This window comes from Oncorhynchus nerka, linkage group LG12 (assembly GCF_034236695.1).
Source record: "Oncorhynchus nerka isolate Pitt River linkage group LG12, Oner_Uvic_2.0, whole genome shotgun sequence".
NCBI lineage: Eukaryota > Metazoa > Chordata > Actinopteri > Salmoniformes > Salmonidae > Oncorhynchus > Oncorhynchus nerka.
The window spans coordinates 87,621,641-87,641,640 of record NC_088407.1 but is presented as its reverse complement, the minus strand read 5'-3'; the positions used below and the strand labels follow the sequence as shown (position 1 = coordinate 87,641,640).

Here is a 20,000-nt window from a genome sequence, read left to right as displayed (position 1 = left end):
CAATCAATCCACTAATTAATCAATCAACCAACCAACCAATTCATTAATTAATTAATCAGTCAACCAATCAATCAATCCATTTATCAATCAATCATATTAAAATGAAATAAAAGTGTTTCTCTTACCAGGTCTCGTCGTTCTTGAACTCCAGTTCTCCATAGGTGTCCTCAAAGTCCTCCCCTCCTCCCTTGGCGATCCCCTCCATGGTACGATAGGGAACGATGACTGTCCCCCTCGCCCCCGAAGTCCTCAGCACCTTCACCTCCATCACGCCCACGCTCTCGCTCACCTGACACGTGTCGCTCTCGAAGGTGAATATCCCGGCGTGGTCGTCGTCCAGGATGGTAACTGTGGCGACGGACGGGAACCCCAGCAGGGCCTTAGGGTACGGGAGAGAGTTGGGGGACAGTAGTGTCTCATCCTCGTCTGACTCCAGGGCACGCACGTTGCTGAGACGCACAAAGAAGTGCTCGTCCTCCTCAAAGATGTCGTCGTCGATGATTCCGATGCTGATCTCCTTGACAATCTCGCCGGGCTTGAACACCACGGTTCCCTCGGTGAACTCGTAGTCTGCGCCGGCGTTGGCTGAGCCGTCCTCCGTCTTGTAATCCACGTAAATGGTATTGGCCATGTCGCCGCCCTTCCTGAAGATGGCCAGCAGGGCGGCGCCACAGTTCTCCAGGCACTGGTACACGGCGGGTTCGAAGGCGATCCGTGACACGTACTCCTCGACGTCCTCCCTCACCACACACACTTCCTGTACGCTGGCGCTCCTCTTGGTCTGCTCCGCCACGTGCTTCTTCAGGATGTTCCCGGCGCCCGTCATCATGCGCGTGGCCTGGATGCGGTAGAAGGCTCGGCTCTTCTGCTGGTGAGACAAGGCGTAGTAGTTAGCCATCTCTACCAGCTGGTCCATTTCCTTCTCTGGGTGTTTCTGCTTCAGGTCCTTCAGGATCCGGATCATATCCCGCCGAGACTCGTCCACTTCTTTCCCCTCGATCAGGCTGATGAGGTTATTGGCGACGCTTCCGTCGTGGGCGAAGTGTGAGTTGACCATCTTGCCGCCGCCGTCCATCATCTCGATGCTCTTGGAACGCTCGTGCTCGGTCTCGATGATGACGCCGCGGTGGTTGTCAGCGCGGTACTTCTTGTGCATGAACTTGTAGAAGAGGAGTCGTCGGTCGGCTACCCAGGCCAGGATGACACAGATGGGGAAGAAGGCCAGGGTTAGCAGCCCCTCCCATATCTGGACCACGTTGGGACTGAACACCGCCAGGATCATGTAGAGCCAGATGTAGGCGAAGATACTCCACGCCGCCGTCACAAAGAACACTCTGAGATGTTTCACTTTCCTCGTCTCTCCCTCGGGGATCACAGACACACACAGGCCGATGATCACGAACATGTTGAAGGCAGCGCTGCCGACGATCGTAGACGGCCCCAGCTCGCCAGCTACGAAGTCGTGTCCACAGACTTCGATGACAGACAGCAGGATCTCAGGGGTACTAGAACCCAGGGCCATGAGGGTCAGGTTGGAGACCGTCTCGTTCCAGATTCTGATGGTAGCGGTGGTGGTCTCTCCGTTGGCTCTCTTAATAATAATCTCCTTCTCCTGGGAGGTGATGACCTCGATGGCCGCCATGAAGCGGTCTGCTATGATGGACACTCCCAGGAACATGTAGATCATAGCTACGAAGTAGACGATGACTCGGGCCATCTTATCCCCCATAGAGGGGTCCTCAGGGTACCAGATGGGCAGGACGATTCCTGGCTTGCACCTGGACGTGCCCTCGGAGCAGGTGGCATTGTGGGAGTCTGTGGTGGCGGGGCTGGGGGTGGTGCGGGTGCCCTCTGCGCACTTGAAGGCTGCGGCCACGGAGAGCAGGCCCAACCAGAGGCAGGCTTGGTAGGAGGAGGAGGACGACCCCGTCCTGATCTCCGGCCCCGGCCTCGTCAGCCTCGGCCTGAAGCGATCCATCCACCCTCGGGGGTCCTGGGGGTCCTTACCACACTGAATGGCCCTCTGGGATCCAGCACTGGGCTGTGGCTGGTACCTCACAACACCTAGAGAGAGAGAAAGAGAGAGAGAGTGTGAGAGATAGAGAGGAGTGAGACAGAAACAGAGAGAGAGTTAGAGATAGAGAGGGAGAGTAGGAGAATTAGAGACAGAGAGACAGATAGAGAGAGAGATGGAGAGGCAGAGAGAGATGGCAGTTTAAGATAATAATACTGTATATTGTGCACTTAGAGGTCCCAGAGCTTTTTTCAAAGTGAATGGGTTGAAGCAGGCCAAGCCATGTGGGATCAGCAGGCCAAGCCATGTTGTATCAGCAGGCCAAGCCATGTGGTATCAGCAGGCCAAGCCATGTTGTATCAGCAGGCCAAGCCATGTGGTATCAGCAGGCCAAGCCATGTGGTATCAGCAGGCCAAGCCATGTGGTATCAGCAGGCCAAGCCATCAGCAGGCCAAGCCATGTGGTATCAGCAGGCCAAGCCATGTGGTATCAGCAGGCCAAGCCATTTGGTATCAGCAGGCCAAGCCATGTGGTATCAGCAGGCCAAGCCATGTTGTATCAGCAGGCCAAGCCATGTGGTATCAGCAGGCCAAGCCATGTTGTATCAGCAGGCCAAGCCATGTGGTATCAGCAGGCCAAGCCATGTTGTATCAGCAGGCCAAGCCATGTGGTATCAGCAGGCCAAGCCATGTTGTATCAGCAGGCCAAGCCATGTGGTATCAGCAGGCCAAGCCATGTGGTATCAGCAGGCCAAGCCAGGCCAAGCCATGTGGTATCAGCAGGCCAAGCCATGTGGTATCAGCAGGCCAAGCCATGTTGTATCAGCAGGCCAAGCCATGTTGTATCAGCAGGCCAAGCCATGTGGTATCAGCAGGCCAAGCCATGTGGTATCAGCAGGCCAAGCCATGTGGTATCAGCAGGCCAAGCCATGTGGTATCAGCAGGCCAAGCCATGTGGTATCAGCAGGCCAAGCCATTTGGTATCAGCAGGCCAAGCCATGTGGTATCAGCAGGCCAAGCCATGTGGTATCAACAGGTCAAGCCATTTGCCGGAAATTGAGCTATTTAATGATCAGTGTGCCATGTTGTATCAGCAGGCCAAGCCATGTGAGTGTGTATCAGCAGGCCAAGCCATGTTGTATCAGCAGCTCCATGTTAGTCTTCCACTATGAGGAATAGCAATGACCTTTCTTCCATATCAGCACTGTTGTATCAGCAGGCCACGTGGTATCAGCAGGCAGACCAGGCCAGTGCCTTCTAAGCTTGGTGGACTGGAACACAAGTTTGTATAGGTCTCAGCATAGCCATGTGGTATCAGCAGGCCATTCAGCAGGCTATATCAGGGCACTACAGCAGGCCAAGCCATTTGAGCAGGCCAGAGACATTTGGGACACATATAGTTTCAAATGCTCAGAAATGCTCAGCTCTGTAAATGACTATGAACATTGTGGATAGCATTATTTTCTGCCCAGGTGCCTGACTGCTCTCTACTGCTCTCCACTGCTCTCTACTGCTCTCTACTGCTCTATACTGCTCTCTACTACTCTCCACTGCTCTATACTGCTCTCTACTGCTCTCCACTGCTCTCTACTGCTCTCCACTGCTCTCCACTGCTCTCTACTGCTCTCTACTGCTCTCTACTGCTCTCCACTGCTCTCTACTGCTCTCTACTGCTCTCCACTGCTCTCTACTGCTCTCCACTGCTCTCCACTGCTCTCTACTGCTCTCCACTGCTCTCCACTGCTCTCCACTGCTCTCTACTGCTCTCCACTGCTCTCCACTGCTCTCCACTGTTCTCCACTGCTCTCTACTGCTCTCCACTGCTCTCTACTGCTCTCTACTGCTCTCTACTACTCTCTACTGCTCTTCACTACTCTCTACTGCTCTCTACTGCTCTTCACTGCTCTCTACTGCTCTCCACTGCTCTCTACTGCTCTCTACTGCTCTCTAATGCTCTCCACTGCTCTCCACTGCTCTCTACTGTTCTCCACTGCTCTTCACTGCTCTCCACTGCTCTTCACTGCTCTCTACTGCTCTCTACTGCTCTCCACTGCTCTCTACTGCTCTCCACTGCTCTTCACTGCTCTCTACAGCTCTCTACTGCTCTCCACTGCTCTATACTAATCTCTACAGCTCTATACTGCTCTCCACTGCTCTCCACTGCTCTCTACTGCTCTCTACTGCTCTCTACTGCTCTCTACTGCTCTATACTGCTCTCTACTGCTCTCTACTGCTCTATACTGCTCTCTACTGCTCTCTACTGCTCTCCACTGCTCTCTACTGCTCTCTACTGCTCTCCACTGCTCTCTACTGCTCTCCACTGCTCTTCACTGCTCTCTACAGCTCTCTACTGCTCTCCACTGCTCTATACTAATCTCTACAGCTCTATACTGCTCTCTACTGCTCTCCACTGCTCTCTACTGCTCTCTACTGCTCTATACTGCTCTCTACTGCTCTCTACTGCTCTCCACTGCTCTCTACTGCTCTCTACAGCTCTCTACTGCTCTCTACAGCTCTCTACTGCTCTCTACTGCTCTCCACTGCTCTATACTAATCTCTACAGCTCTATACTGCTTTCTACTGCTCTCCACTGCTCTCTACTGCTCTCTACTGCTCTCTACTGCTCTCCACTGCTCTCTACTGCTCTCTACTGCTCTCTACTGTTCTCCACTGCTCTTCACTGCTCTCTACTGCTCTCCACTGCTCTTCACTGCTCTCTACTGCTCTCTACTGCTCTCCACTGCTCTCTACTGCTCTCCACTGCTCTTCACTGCTCTCTACAGCTCTCTACTGCTCTCCACTGCTCTATACTAATCTCTACAGCTCTATACTGCTCTCCACTGCTCTCCACTGCTCTCTACTGCTCTCTACTGCTCTCTACTGCTCTCTACTGCTCTATACTGCTCTCTACTGTTCTCCACTGCTCTTCACTGCTCTCCACTGCTCTTCACTGCTCTCTACTGCTCTCTACTGCTCTCCACTGCTCTCTACAGCTCTCTACTGCTCTCTACTGCTCTCCACTGCTATATACTAATCTCTACAGCTCTATACTGCTTTCTACTGCTCTCCACTGCTCTATACTAATCTCTACAGCTCTATACTGCTCTCCACTGCTCTCCACTGCTCTCTACTGCTCTCTACTGCTCTCTACTGCTCTATACTGCTCTCTACTGTTCTCCACTGCTCTCTACTGCTCTCTACTGCTCTCCACTGCTCTCTACTGCTCTCTACAGCTCTCTACTGCTCTCTACAGCTCTCTACTGCTCTCTACTGCTCTCCACTGCTCTATACTAATCTCTACAGCTCTATACTGCTTTCTACTGCTCTCCACTGCTCTCTACTGCTCTCTACTGCTCTCCACTGCTCTCTACTGCTCTCCACTGCTCTCTACAGCTCTCTACTGCTCTCCACTGCTCTATACTAATCTCTACAGCTCTATACTGCTCTCCACTGCTCTCCACTGCTCTCTACTGCTCTCTACTGCTCTCTACTGCTCTCCACTGCTCTCTACTGCTCTCTACTGCTCTCCACTGCTCTCTACTGCTCTCCACTGCTCTTCACTGCTCTCTACAGCTCTCTACTGCTCTCCACTGCTCTATACTAATCTCTACAGCTCTATACTGCTCTCTACTGCTCTCCACTGCTCTCTACTGCTCTCTACTGCTCTCTACTGCTCTCTACTGCTCTATACTGCTCTCTACTGCTCTCTACTGCTCTCCACTGCTCTCTACTGCTCTCTACAGCTCTCTACTGCTCTCTACAGCTCTCTACTGCTCTCTACAGCTCTCTACTGCTCTCTACTGCTCTCCACTGCTCTATACTAATCTCTACAGCTCTATACTGCTTTCTACTGCTCTCCACTGCTCTCTACTGCTCTCTACTGCTCTCCACTGCTCTCTACTGCTCTCCACTGCTCTTCACTGCTCTCTACAGCTCTCTACTGCTCTCCACTGCTCTATACTAATCTCTACAGCTCTATACTGCTCTCCACTGCTCTCCACTGCTCTCTACTGCTCTCTACTGCTCTCTACTGCTCTCCACTGCTCTCTACTGCTCTCTACTGCTCTCCACTGCTCTCTACTGCTCTCCACTGCTCTTCACTGCTCTCTACAGCTCTCTACTGCTCTCCACTGCTCTATACTAATCTCTACAGCTCTATACTGCTCTCTACTGCTCTCCACTGCTCTCTACTGCTCTCTACTGCTCTCTACTGCTCTATACTGCTCTCTACTGCTCTCTACTGCTCTCCACTGCTCTCTACTGCTCCACTGCTCTATACAGCTCTATACTACTGCTCTGCTCTCTACAGCTCTCTACTGCTCTCTACTGCTCTCCACTGCTCTATACTAATCTCTACAGCTCTATACTGCTTTCTACTGCTCTCCACTGCTCTCTACTGCTCTCTACTGCTCTCCACTGCTCTCTACTGCTCTCTACTGCTCTACACTGCTCTATACTAATCTCTACTGCTCTCTACTGCTCTCCACTGCTCTCTACTGCTCTCCACTGCTCTATACTAATCTCTACAGCTCTATGCTGCACATGGAGAACAGTTAGCCATACATGTCGTTAATGTGAGAGCAAGGCTTCAATCACTGAGGGACATCATGGCTTACGGACAATTCGTTCGACTCTGCTATTTAACAACACAGCTTTTCCCTTTTCTGTATGGATCGAATGGCAGGATCTGGTAAGAGTAGGAGGAGGGTGGGGGGAGCGTATGTTTCCTCATCAACAATACCTAGTGTACCGAGGTTGAAAACATCTCAAGCTCCTGTTCACCCGACCTGGAGTTTCTGATGTTAAAATACCGACCCCACTATATACTGAGGGAATTCACGTGTTGTTATCACAGCTGTGTAAATACCGCCACAAACAAACATCAAGTGGCACTCAGTGAACTGTACAAGAACATTTTCCAGCAAGAATCCTCTCACCCGGAAGCAGTCTTTATTCTCATGGTAGATTTTAACCAATGAAGTTAGCAGAACGAACCCTGATGACTCGATGGCGCGACGTGTACAAGGCAAGCAGGTACGAGCTCTATAACTATTAGGGACACAAAAATACACACTTCAACTTGAATTGAATAAACTCAGGCTCACGGACCGACGCATGTGGCTAGGACTGCAGGCTTTTCAAAGACTACAAAGGTAAATTCAGCTGTGCGGTTGCCCACTGAAGCCTCCCTCCCAGACGTGCTTAACACGTTCTATGATCACATGAAGGCAGACAATAGCATCCAGGAAGGCTCTAGCTGCTCCGGACGATCAGGTGCCGTTGTTCCCACCAAGCTCATCACCAAGCTCATCACCAAGCTCATCACCAAGCTCAAAGCCCTGGGTCTGGACACCGCCCTCTGCAACAGGATTCTGGTATTCCTGACGGGCAGACCACAGGCTGTGAGGATTGTCAACAACATCTCATCCACACTGACTCTTAACACAGGGGGCCCCTCAGGGGTGTGTCCTCGGTCCTCTGCTGTACTCCCTGTTCACCCACCCGACTGTGTGACTTTGCACGACACCTACTCCATCATCAAGTCTGCTGACGACACCACGGTTGTAGACCTGATAACCAACAACGATGAGTCAGCCTATAGAGAGTAAAGTGAACTGGAATTGTGGTGCCAGGTCAAGAACTTCTCCCTCAAAGTCAGCAAAACAAAGGAGTGATTGTTGACTTCAAATCAAATTGTATTGGTCACATACACATGGTTAGCAGATATTAATGCGAGTGTAGCGAAATGCTTGTGCTTCTAGTTCCGACAGTGCAGTAATATCTAACAAGCAATCTAAAAATTCCCCAACAACTACCTAATACACACAAATCTAAAGGGAGGAATAAGAATATGTACATATAAATATATGGATGAGCGGCATACTCTAGGCATGGTGCAATAGATGGTATAAAATACAGTATATACACATGAGATGAGTAATGTAAGATATGTAAACATTATTAAAGTGGCATTGTTTAAAGTGACGAGTGATCCATTTATTAAAGTGGCCAGTGATTTGAGTCTCTATGTAGGCAGCAGCCTCTCTGAGTTAATGATTGCTGTTTAGCAGTCTGATGGCCTTGAGATAGAAGCTGTTTTTCAGTCTCAGCTTTGACCTGTACTGTCCTCGCCTTCTGGATGATAGCGGGGTGAACAAGCGGTGGTTAGGGTGGTTGTTGTCCTTGATGATCTTTTTGGCCTTCCTGTGACATCGGGTGCTGTAGGTGTCTTGGAGGGCAGGTAGTTTGCCCCCGGTGATACGTTGTGCAGACCGCACCACCCTCTGGAGAGACTTGCGGTTGAGGGCGGTGCAGTTGCCGTACCAGGTGGTGATACGTTTGTGAGTGTTTTAGGTGACAAGCAAAATTTCTCCAGCCTCCTGAGTTTGAAGAGGCGCTGTTGCACCTTATTCACCACACTGTCTGTGTGGGTGGACCATTTCAGTTTGTCTGTGATGTGTGCGCCAAGGAACTTAAAACGTTCCACCTTCTCCACTACTGTCCCTTCGGTGTGGATAGGGGGGTGCTCCCTCTGCTGTTTCCTGAAGTCGATGATCATCTCTTTTGTTTTGTTGACCTTGAGTGAGAGGTTGTTTTCTTGACCCCACACTCCAAGTGCCCTCATCTCCCTGTAGGCTGTCTCGTCGTTGGTGGTAATCAAGCCCACTACTGTTATGTCGTCTGCAAACTTGATGATCGAGTTGGAGGCGTTCATGGCCACGCAGTCGTGGGTGAACAGGGAATACAGGAGAGGGCTGAGCACGCACCCTTATGGGGTGGTGATGGTCAGCAAAGTGGAGATGTTGTTTCCTACCTTCACCACCTGGGGGCGGCCCGTCAGAAAGTCTAGGACCCAATTGCACAGGGCGGGGTCGAGACCCAGGGTCTCCAGCTTAATGATGAGCTTGGAGGGTACTATGGTGTTGAATGCTGAGCTGTAGTCAATGAAGAGCATTCTAAAATAGGTATTTCTCTTGTCCAGATGGGATAGAGCAGTGTGCAATGTGATGGCGATTGCATCGTCTGTGGATCTATTGGGGCGGTATGCAAACTGAAGTGCGTCTAGGGTGGCAGGTTAGGTTGAGGTGATATGATCCTTGACTAGTCTCTCAAAGCACTTCATGATGACAGAAGTGAGTGCTAGTAGTCATTTAGTTCCGTTATCTTTGCCTTCTTGGGAACAGGAACAATTGTGGCCATTTTGAAGCATGTGGGACAGCAGACTGGGATAGCGAGAGATTAAATATGTCCGTAAACACAGCAGCCAGCTGTTCTGCGCATGCTCTGAGGACGCGGCTAGGGATGCCATCTGAGCCAGCAGCCTTGCGAGGGTTAACACGTTTAAATTTCTTACTCACGTCGGCCACGGAGAAGGAGAGGGTGGGCAGCAGTCCTTGTTAGCGGGCCGCAATGGTGGCACTGTATTATCCTCAAAGCGGGCAAAGAAGGTGTTTCGTTTGTCTGAAAGCTAGACATCGGTGTCCGTGACATGGCTGGTTTTCCTTTTTGTAGTCCGTGATTTCCTGTAGACCCTGCCACATACGTCTCATGTCTGAGCTGTTGAATTGCGACTCCACTTTGTCCCTATACCGACATTTTGCTTGTTTGATTGCCTTGCGAAGGGAATAACTACACTGTTTAAATTCAGGCATATTCCCAGTCCTCTTTCCATAGTTCAATGTGGTTTTGTGCGAATGCCGCCATCCATCCACGGTTTCTGGTTGGGGTAGGTTTTAATAGTCACAGTGGGTACAACATCTCCAATGCAATACCTTATAAATTCGCTCACCGAGTCAGCGTACAGATCAATGTTATTCTCTGAGGCTACCCAGAACATTTCCCAGTCCACGTGATCGAAACAATCTTGAAGCGTGGATTCCGGTTGGTCAGACCAGCGTTGAATGGTTCTAGTCATGGATACATCCTGTTTGAGTTTCTGCCTATAAGATGGTAGGAGCAAGATGGAGTCGTGGTCGGATCTGCAGAAGGGAGGGCGAGGGTGGGCCTTGTATGCATCGCGAAAGTTAGAGTAGCAATGATCGAGTGTATTGCCCGCGCGATTGCTGCAATTAATATGCTGATAGAATTTAGGTAGCCTTGTTCTCAGATTTGCATTGTTAAAATACCCAACTACAATACATGCAACCTCAGGATATATGGTTTCCAGTATACATAGAGTCAGGAAGCGGGAACATGCCCACATCAATGGAACTGCAGTAAAGAGAGTCATCAGTTTTAAGTTCCTCTGTGTCCACATCACCAAGGACTTGACATGGACCAACAACACTGCCACTCTTGTCAAGAGGGTGCAACAGCGTCTCTACTTCCTAAGGCCGCTGAAGAAATTTGGCATGTCACCCCAGATCCTCACCAAATACTACCGCTGCACCATCGAGTGAGTCCTGACCAATTGCATCATGGCCTAGTAAGGGAATTGCTCCATACGTGACAGCAAGGCCCTCAAGTGGGTGCAGACAGCTCAGTACATCACTGGGGCTATGTTCACACCCATCCAGGAAATCTACTTGAAACGGTGCCTGAGGAAGGTCCGCAACATCATCCAGGAAATCTACTTGACACGGTGCCTGAGGAAGGTCCACAACATCTTCCAGGGTCCCACACACCCCAGACACGAGCTGTTCTCTCCCTTACCGTCGGCTGAGAAAAAACTGTACCAAAACAATACCACTGCAAAACATTTTTTTTTGTGCCAAAGTCAGAGAATGGCACTTGATTCAGACAGATAAACTTACGTAGCTACTGCTCTTTTCAATCACTGGGCTTTTCTTTTCTCAATATCATTACATTAGAATTTGTTTGTTCAATATCATTACATTGGAATTTTCTACATTCAACATTTTTTAGAGACAGACATGTGTATGCATTACTGAATCAATCATACAATCAATTTTACTTTGTTTTTTTACCAAACTAAATACATAACATAATGGTAATAATTTATTTGAATGGTAAATCTCTTTTGATGAACTGGGTAAATTAAGATAGCCTGGGTCTATTCACAGTACAGGTGAATACATATGTAATAAGAGGCTGATTTCATGGAGCTACAGATGTTTCCTTCCATTTGAGACTTATTTTATGGTACAAGAAGCTTATTTTATAAAAAAGAAATGTGCCCTGTCTCTTTAACCAGTAATGACCTCATTCACGAGACCAAATATGTGAATGAATAAAGTTTTTGGTGGCAATCAGGTTTGAAGTCAGCATATTTTGCGTTATGGTTTGCATATTATCAAATACAGAGTACTAGGCTAGTAAACTGATGTTAGCTTTAGCTGTCAGCTAGCAAGGAAAGTTAGCCTTCAAAGCTGGAAGCTACTGGTATCTTCTTCCATTGTAAAGTGTTCTGGCCTGTATGGACATTGCTTAGCGAACAGTAATGAACCGTTTCAAAATGTCTGCATGCCGTTTCGCATTATTCAAGTGTGTTAACTTCTGTGCAGCATGAGTGGAGAGCTAACATGATGCAGCCCAGACACCCAGGCTAGCAGTGAGTTAGTGGAGCTAACATGATGCAGCCCAGACTCCCAGGCTAGCAGTGAGTTAGTGGAGCTAACATGATGCAGCCCAGACTCCCAGTGCAGACTAGCAGTGAGTTAGTGAAGCTGACATGATGCAGCCCAGACTCCCAGGCTAGCAGTGACTTAGTGAAGCTAACATGATGCAGCCCAGACTCCCAGTGCAGACTAGCAGTGAGTTAATTAGTGGAGCAGGCAGGCTGGGCTATAAGAAGTGGTTGGCTGGGCTGATAGACAGGCTTGATCCTTGAAACACATTTTAACAGAAGTACCGAACATAACAAAAATGTTGGTACCGAACCGTTTTTCATGATCTAGTATCGAAAAACGACCGAAGTTTCAGTGTACTGTGCAACCTTCACCTTATCACAAACACACAAGCAGAGCCTTCAGAAAGTATTCACACCCCTTGACTTTTCCCACATTTCATTATGTTACAAGGTGGGATTAAAATGCACAACAAAAAAAAAAGTTAACAATTTACACAAACTAATCTGTAACGTCGGTTGAAGAAAATGTCTGACATTTGTATAAAAATATTCTGAAAAATAAAACACTAATATATCTTGATTAGTTACTACATGTTACTACATGTCAATACATGTTATAATCCCCTTTAGCAGTGATTACAGCCCTGTCTGGGTAAATCTCTAAGGGCTTTCAACACCTGGATTGTGCAACATTTGCCCATTATTCTTTTCAAAATTCTTCAAGTTCAATTTGCCATAGATTTTCAAGTAGATTTATGTCAAAACTGTAACTCGGCCACTCAGGAACATTCACTGTCTTCTTGGTAAACAACTTATGTAGATTTGGCGTTGGGTTTTAGGTTATTGTCCTGCTGAAATTTGAATGAATCTCTCAATGTCTGTTGGAAAGCAGACTGAACCAGGTTTCCCTCTAAGATTTTTTTTCGGTGCTTAGCTCCATTCTCCAAACTCCCTAGTCCTTAACGATGACAAGCATACCCATAACAAGGTGCAGCCACCACTATGCTTGAAAATGTGGAGAGTGGTACTCAGTAATGTGTTGTATTGGATTTAACACAAAAGTTCATTGCTTTGTCACATTTTTTTGCAGTATTACTTTAGTGCCTATTCTGTACAGGCTTCCTTCTTTCCACTCTGTCATTTAGGTTAGTATTGTGGAGTAACTACAACGTTGTTGATCCATCCTCAGTGTTCTCCTATCACAGCCATTAAACTCTCTCATTTAGGTTAGTATTGTGGAGTAACTACAACGTTGTTGATCCATCCTCAGTGTTCTCCTATCACAGCCATTAAACTCTGTCATTTAGGTTAGTATTGTGGAGTAACTATAATGTTGTTGATCCATCCTCAGGTTTCTCCTATCACAGCCATTAAACTCTGTCATTTAGGTTAGTATTGTGGAGTAACTACAACGTTGTTGATCCATCCTCAGGTTTCTCCTATCACAGCCATTAAACTCTGTCATTTAGGTTAGTATTGTGGAGTAACTACAACGTTGTTGATCCATCCTCAGGTTTCTCCTATCACAGCCATTAAACTCTGTCATTTAGGTTAGTATTGTGGAGTAACTACAACGTTGTTGATCCATCCTCAGGTTTCTCCTATCACAGCCATTAAACTCTGTCATTTAGGTTAGTATTGTGGAGTAACTACAACGTTGTTGATCCATCCTCAGTGTTCTCCTATCACAGCCATTAAACTCTGTCATTTAGGTTAGTATTGTGGAGTAACTACAACGTTGTTGATCCATCCTCAGGTTTCTCCTATCACAGCCATTAAACTCTGTCATTTAGGTTAGTATTGTGGAGTAACTACAACGTTGTTGATCCATCCTCAGTGTTCTCCTATCACAGCCATTAAACTCTGTCATTTAGGTTAGTATTGTGGAGTAACTACAACGTTGTTGATCCATCCTCAGGTTTCTCCTATCACAGCCATTAAACTCTGTCATTTAGGTTAGTATTGTGGAGTAACTACAACGTTGTTGATCCATCCTCAGGTTTCTCCTATCACAGCCATTAAACTCTGTCATTTAGGTTAGTATTGTGGAGTAACTACAACGTTGTTGATCCATCCTCAGTGTTCTCCTATCACAGCCATTAAACTCTGTCATTTAGGTTAGTATTGTGGAGTAACTACAACGTTGTTGATCCATCCTCAGGTTTCTCCTATCACAGCCATTAAACTCTGTCATTTAGGTTAGTATTGTGGAGTAACTACAACGTTGTTGATCCATCCTCAGGTTTCTCCTATCACAGCCATTAAACTCTCTCATTTAGGTTAGTATTGTGGAGTAACTACAACGTTGTTGATCCATCCTCAGTGTTCTCCTATCACAGCCATTAAACTCTGTCATTTAGGTTAGTATTGTGGAGTAACTACAACGTTGTTGATCCATCCTCAGGTTTCTCCTATCACAGCCATTAAACTCTGTCATTTAGGTTATTATTGTGGAGTAACTACAACGTTGTTGATCCATCCTCAGTGTTCTCCTATCACAGCCATTAAACTCTCTCATTTAGGTTAGTGTTGTGGAGTAACTATAATGTTGTTGATCCATCCTCAGTGTTCTCCTATCACAGCCATTAAACTCTGTCATTTAGGTTAGTATTGTGGAGTAACTACAACGTTGTTGATCCATCCTCAGTGTTCTCCTATCACAGCCATTAAACTCTCTCATTTGGGTTAGTATTGTGGAGTAACTACAACGTTGTTGATCCATCCTCAGTGTTCTCCTATCACAGCCATTAAACTCTGTCATTTAGGTTAGTATTGTGGAGTAACTACAACGTTGTTGATCCATCCTCAGGTTTCTCCTATCACAGCCATTAAACTCTGTCATTTAGGTTAGTATTGTGGAGTAACTACAACGTTGTTGATCCATCCTCAGTGTTCTCCTATCACAGCCATTAAACTCTCTCATTTAGGTTAGTATTGTGGAGTAACTACAACGTTGTTGATCCATCCTCAGTGTTCTCCTATCACAGCCATTAAACTCTGTCATTTAGGTTAGTATTGTGGAGTAACTACAACGTTGTTGATCCATCCTCAGTGTTCTCCTATCACAGCCATTAAACTCTGTCATTTAGGTTAGTATTGTGGAGTAACTACAACGTTGTTGATCCATCCTCAGTGTTCTCCTATCACAGCCATTAAACTCTGTCATTTAGGTTAGTATTGTGGAGTAACTACAACGTTGTTGATCCATCCTCAGTGTTCTCCTATCACAGCCATTAAACTCTGTCATTTAGGTTAGTATTGTGGAGTAACTACAACGTTGTTGATCCATCCTCAGGTTTCTTCTATCACAGCCATTCAATTCTTCTGTCACAGCCATTAAACTGTTTTAAAGTCACCATTGGCCTCATGGTGAAATCTCTGAGCGGTTTCCTTCCTCTCCGGCAACTGAATCTTAGTACTGACTGGGTGTATTGATACACCATCCATAGTGTAATTAATAATGTCAGCAGGGACATTCAACGTCTGCTTTTTCAAAAATGTTTGCCCATCTATCAATAGTTGCCCTTCTTTTTAAATTCAGGCCGTAACAAATGTGGACAACGTAAAAAAGCTTTCTATATATTAAATACGTGTCGGAGTGGCATTAACTAACATACAGTAGAATACAGTATGTAAACATGATTTAAGTGACCAGTGTTCCATGTTGTTGAGAACACCATCCAAAGTACACTGCTCAAAAAAATAAAGGTAACACTAAAATAACACATCCTAGATCTGAATGAATGAAATATTCTTATTAAATACTTTTTTTTTCTTTACATAGTTGAATGTGCTGACAACAAAATCACACAAAAATGATCAATGGAAATCAAATGTATCAACCCATGGAGGTCTGGATTTGGAGTCACACTCAAAATTAAAGTGGAAAACCACACTACAGGCTGATCCAACTTTGATGTAATGTCCTTAAAACAAGTCAAAATGAGGCTCAGTAGTGTGTGTGGCCTCCACGTGCATGTATGACCTCCCTACAACGCCTGGGCATGCTCCTGATGAGGTGGCGGATGGTCTCCTGAGGGATCTCCTCCCAGACCTGGACTAAAGCATCCGCCAACTCCTGGACAGTCTGTGGTGCAACGTGGCGTTGGTGGATGGAGCGAGACATGATGTCCCAGATGTGCCAGTCCATAGCATCAATGCCTTCCTCTTGCAGGAACTGCTGACACACTCCAGCCACATGAGGTCTAGCATTGTCTTGCATTAGGAGGACCCCAGGGCCAACCGCACCAGTATATGGTCTCACAAGGGGTCTGAGGATCTCATCTCGGTACCTAATGGTAGTCAGGCTACCTCTGGCGAGCACATGGAGGGCTGTGCGGCCCCCCAAAGAAATGCCACCCCACACCATGACTGACCCACCGCCAAACCGGTCATGCTGGAGGATGTTGCAGGCAGCAGAACGTTCTCCACTGCGTCTCCAGACTCTGTCACGTCTGTCATGTGCTCAGTGTGAACCTGCTTTCATCTGTGAAGAGCACAGGGCGCCAGTGGCGAATTTGCCAATCTTGGTGTTCTCTGTCAAATGCCAAACGTCCTGCACGGTGTTGGGCTGTAAGCACAACCCCCACCTGTGGACGTCGGGCCCTCATACCACCCTCATGGAGCCTGTTTCTGACCGTTTGAGCAGACACATGCACATTTGTGGCCTGCTGGAGGTCATTTTGCAGGGCTCTGGCAGTTCTCCTCCTGCTCCTCCTTGCACAAAGGCGGAGGTAGCGGTCCTTCTGCTGGGTTGTTGCCCTCCTAAGGCCTCCTCCACGTCTCCTGATGTACTGCCCTGTCTCCTGGTAGCGCCTCCATGCTCTGAGGCTCCGTCTCATGCTCCCACTAGAGTGAACGCACCGCCAGCATTCAAAAGTGACCAAAACATCAGCCAGGAAGCATAGGAACTGAGAAGTTGTCTGTGGTCTCCACCTGCACAACCACTCCTTTATTGGGTGTCTTGCTAATTGCCTATAATTTCCACCTGTTGTCTATTCCATTTGCACAACAGCATGTGAAATTTATTGTCAATCAGTGTTTCTTCCTAAGTGGACAGTTTGATTTCACAGAAGTGTGATTGACTTGGAGTTACATTGTGTTGTTTAAGTATTCCCTTTATTTTTTTGAGCAGTGTATATAATATTGTACTATAAACTGTATTATACTTATGCTTCAATATTTATTATATTTTACTTTATGTTCCTATTCTTATCTTTTATTATTTCTTATCGTTTCATTGTCGTGAAGAACCTGCACGTAAGTATCTGTCGTTCTGCCCCTGAACAGGAAGTTAACCCACTGTTCCTAGGCCGTCATTGAAAATAAGAATTTGTTCTTAACTGACTTGCCTAGTTAAATAAAGGTAAAATAAAATAAATACATAAAAATTTGTTGGGCGGGCGGTGTATACCATGTGTGTATCCTGTACATATGACTAATAAAACTGGAAACTTGAAATTGAATAGAGCCTTATTAAGGGTGATGTTGGGAGTCGTTTATTAAGGGTGATGTTGGGAGTCGTTTATTAAAGCCTTATTAAGGGTAATGTTGGGAGTCGTTTATTAAAGCCTTATTAAGGGTAATGTTGGGAGTCGTTTATTAAAGCCTTATTAAGGGTAATGTTGGGAGTCGTTTATTAAAGCCTTATTAAGGGTGATGTTGGGAGTCGTTTATTAAAGCCTTATTAAGGGTGATGTTGGGAGTCGTTTATTAAAGCCTTATTAAGGGTGATGTTGGGAGTCGTTTATTAAAGCCTTATTAAGGGTGATGTTGGGAGTCGTTTATTAAAGCCTTATTAAGGGTAATGTTGGGAGTCGTTTATTAAAGGTAATGTTGGGAGTCGTTTATTAAGGGTAATGTTGGGAGTTGTTTATTAAAGGTAATGTTGGGAGTCGTTTATTAAGGGTGATGTTGGGAGTCGTTTATTAAAGCCTTATTAAGGGTGATGTTGGGAGTCGTTTATTAAAGCCTTATTAAGGGTGATGTTGGGAGTCGTTTATTAAAGCCTTATTAAGGGTAATGTTGGGAGTCGTTTATTAAAGCCTTATTAAGGGTGATGTTGGGAGTCGTTTATTAAAGCCTTATTAAGGGTGATGTTGGGAGTCGTTTATTAAAGCCTTATTAAGGGTAATGTTGGGAGTCGTTTATTAAAGCCTTATTAAGGGTGATGTTGGGAGTCGTTTATTAAGGGTGATGTTGGGAGTCGTTTATTAAAGCCTTATTAAGGGTGATGTTGGGAGTCGTTTATTAAAGCCTTATTAAGGGTGATGTTGGGAGTCGTTTATTAAAGCCTTATTAAGGGTGATGTTGGGAGTCGTTTATTAAGGGTGATGTTGGGAGTCGTTATTAAAGCCTTATTAAGGGTGATGTTGGGAGTCGTTTATTAAAGCCTTATTAAGGGTGATGTTGGGAGTCGTTTATTAAAGCCTTATTAAGGGTAATGTTGGGAGTCGTTTATTAAAGCCTTATTAAGGGTGATGTTGGGAGTCGTTTATTAAAGCCTTATTAAGGGTGATGTTGGGAGTCGTTTATTAAAGCCTTATTAAGGGTAATGTTGGGAGTCGTTTATTAAAGCCTTATTGAGGGTGATGTTGGGAGTCGTTTATTAAAGCCTTATTAAGGGTAATGTTGGGAGTCGTTTATTAAAGCCTTATTAAGGGTAATGTTGGGAGTCGTTTATTAAAGCCTTATTAAGGGTGATGTTGGGAGTCGTTTATTAAAGCCTTATTAAGGGTAATGTTGGGAGTCGTTTATTAAAGCCTTATTGAGGGTGATGTTGGGAGTCGTTTATTAAAGCCTTATTAAGGGTAATGTTGGGAGTCGTTTATTAAAGCCTTATTAAGGGTGATGTTGGGAGTCGTTTATTAAAGCCTTATTAAGGGTGATGTTGGGAGTCGTTTATTAAAGCCTTATTAAGGGTAATGTTGGGAGTCGTTTATTAAAGCATTATTAAGGGTGATGTTGGGAGTCGTTTATTAAGGGTGATGTTGGGAGTCGTTTATTAAGGGTGATGTTGGGAGTCGTTTATTAAGGGTGATGTTGGGAGTCGTTTATTAAGGGTGATGTTGGGAGTCGTTTATTAAGGGTGATGTTGGGAGTCGTTTATTAAAGCCTTATTAAGGGTGATGTTGGGAGTCGTTTATTAAAGCCTTATTAAGGGTGATGTTGGGAGTCGTTTATTAAAGCCTTATTAAGGGTGATGTTGGGAGTCGTTTATTAAAGCCTTATTAAGGGTGATGTTGGGAGTCGTTTATTAAAGCCTTATTAAGGGTGATGTTGGGAGTCGTTTATTAAAGCCTTATTAAGGGTGATGTTGGGAGTCGTTTATTAAAGCCTTATTAAGGGTGATGTTGGGAGTCGTTTATTAAAGCCTTATTAAGGGTGATGTTGGGAGTCGTTTATTAAAGCCTTATTAAGGGTGATGTTGGGAGTCGTTTATTAAAGCCTTATTAAGGGTAATGTTGGGAGTCGTTTATTAAAGCCTTATTAAGGGTAATGTTGGGAGTCGTTTATTAAAGCCTTATTAAGGGTGATGTTGGGAGTCGTTTATTAAAGCCTTATTGAGGGTGATGTTGGGAGTCGTTTATTAAAGCCTTATTGAGGGTGATGTTGGGAGTCGTTTATTAAAGCCTTATTAAGGGTAATGTTGGGAGTCGTTTATTAAAGCCTTATTAAGGGTAATGTTGGGAGTCGTTTATTAAAGCATTATTAAGGGTAATTATTTTATTTTATTTATCCGTTATTTTACCAGGTAAGTTGACTGAGAACACGTTCTCATTTGCAGCAAAGACCTGGGGAATAGTTACAGGAGAGAGGAGGGGGATGAATGAGCCAATTGTAAACTGGGGATTATTAGGTGACCGTGATTGTTTGGGGGCCAGATTGGGAACTTAGCCAGGACACCGGGGGTTAACACCCCTACTCTAACGATAAGTGCCATGGGATCTTTAATGACCTCAGAGAGTCAGGACACCGGGGGTTAACACCCCTACTCTTACGATAAGTGCCATGGGATCTTTAATGACCTCAGAGAGTCAGGACACCGGGGGTTAACACCCCTACTCTTACAATAAGTGCCATGGGATCTTTAATGACCTCGGAGAGCCAGGACACCGGGGTTAACACCCCTACTCTTACGATAAGTGCCATGGGATCTTAAATGACCTCAGAGAGTCAGGACACCGGGGGTTAACACCCCTACTCTTACGATAAGTGCCATGGGATCTTTAATGACCTCAGAGAGTCAGGACACCGGGGGTTAACACCCCTACTCTTACGATAAGTGCCATGGGATCTTTAATGACCTCAGAGAGTCAGGACACCGGGGGTTAACACCCCTACTCTTACAATAAGTGCCATGGGATCTTTAATGACCTCAGAGAGTCAGGACACCGGGGGTTAACACCCCTACTCTTACGATAAGTGCCATGGGATCTTTAATGACCTCAGAGAGTC

At 46.0% G+C, this 20,000-nt stretch overlaps 1 protein-coding gene across 2 annotated transcripts in view; it reads right to left on the bottom strand.

Moving 5' to 3' along the window:
- The window catches only part of LOC115125510 (sodium/calcium exchanger 3-like), a 189,970-nt gene that overhangs the window by 145,472 nt on the left and 24,498 nt on the right, over positions 1-20,000 (bottom strand). For both annotated transcript variants that reach the window (XM_065025925.1, XM_065025926.1), the window contains exon 2: positions 126-2,064. In XM_065025925.1, coding sequence (XP_064881997.1) covers positions 126-1,978 — 1,853 coding nt within the window. In that variant the 5' untranslated portion in view covers positions 1,979-2,064. The remainder of the gene's footprint in view (positions 1-125; positions 2,065-20,000) is intronic.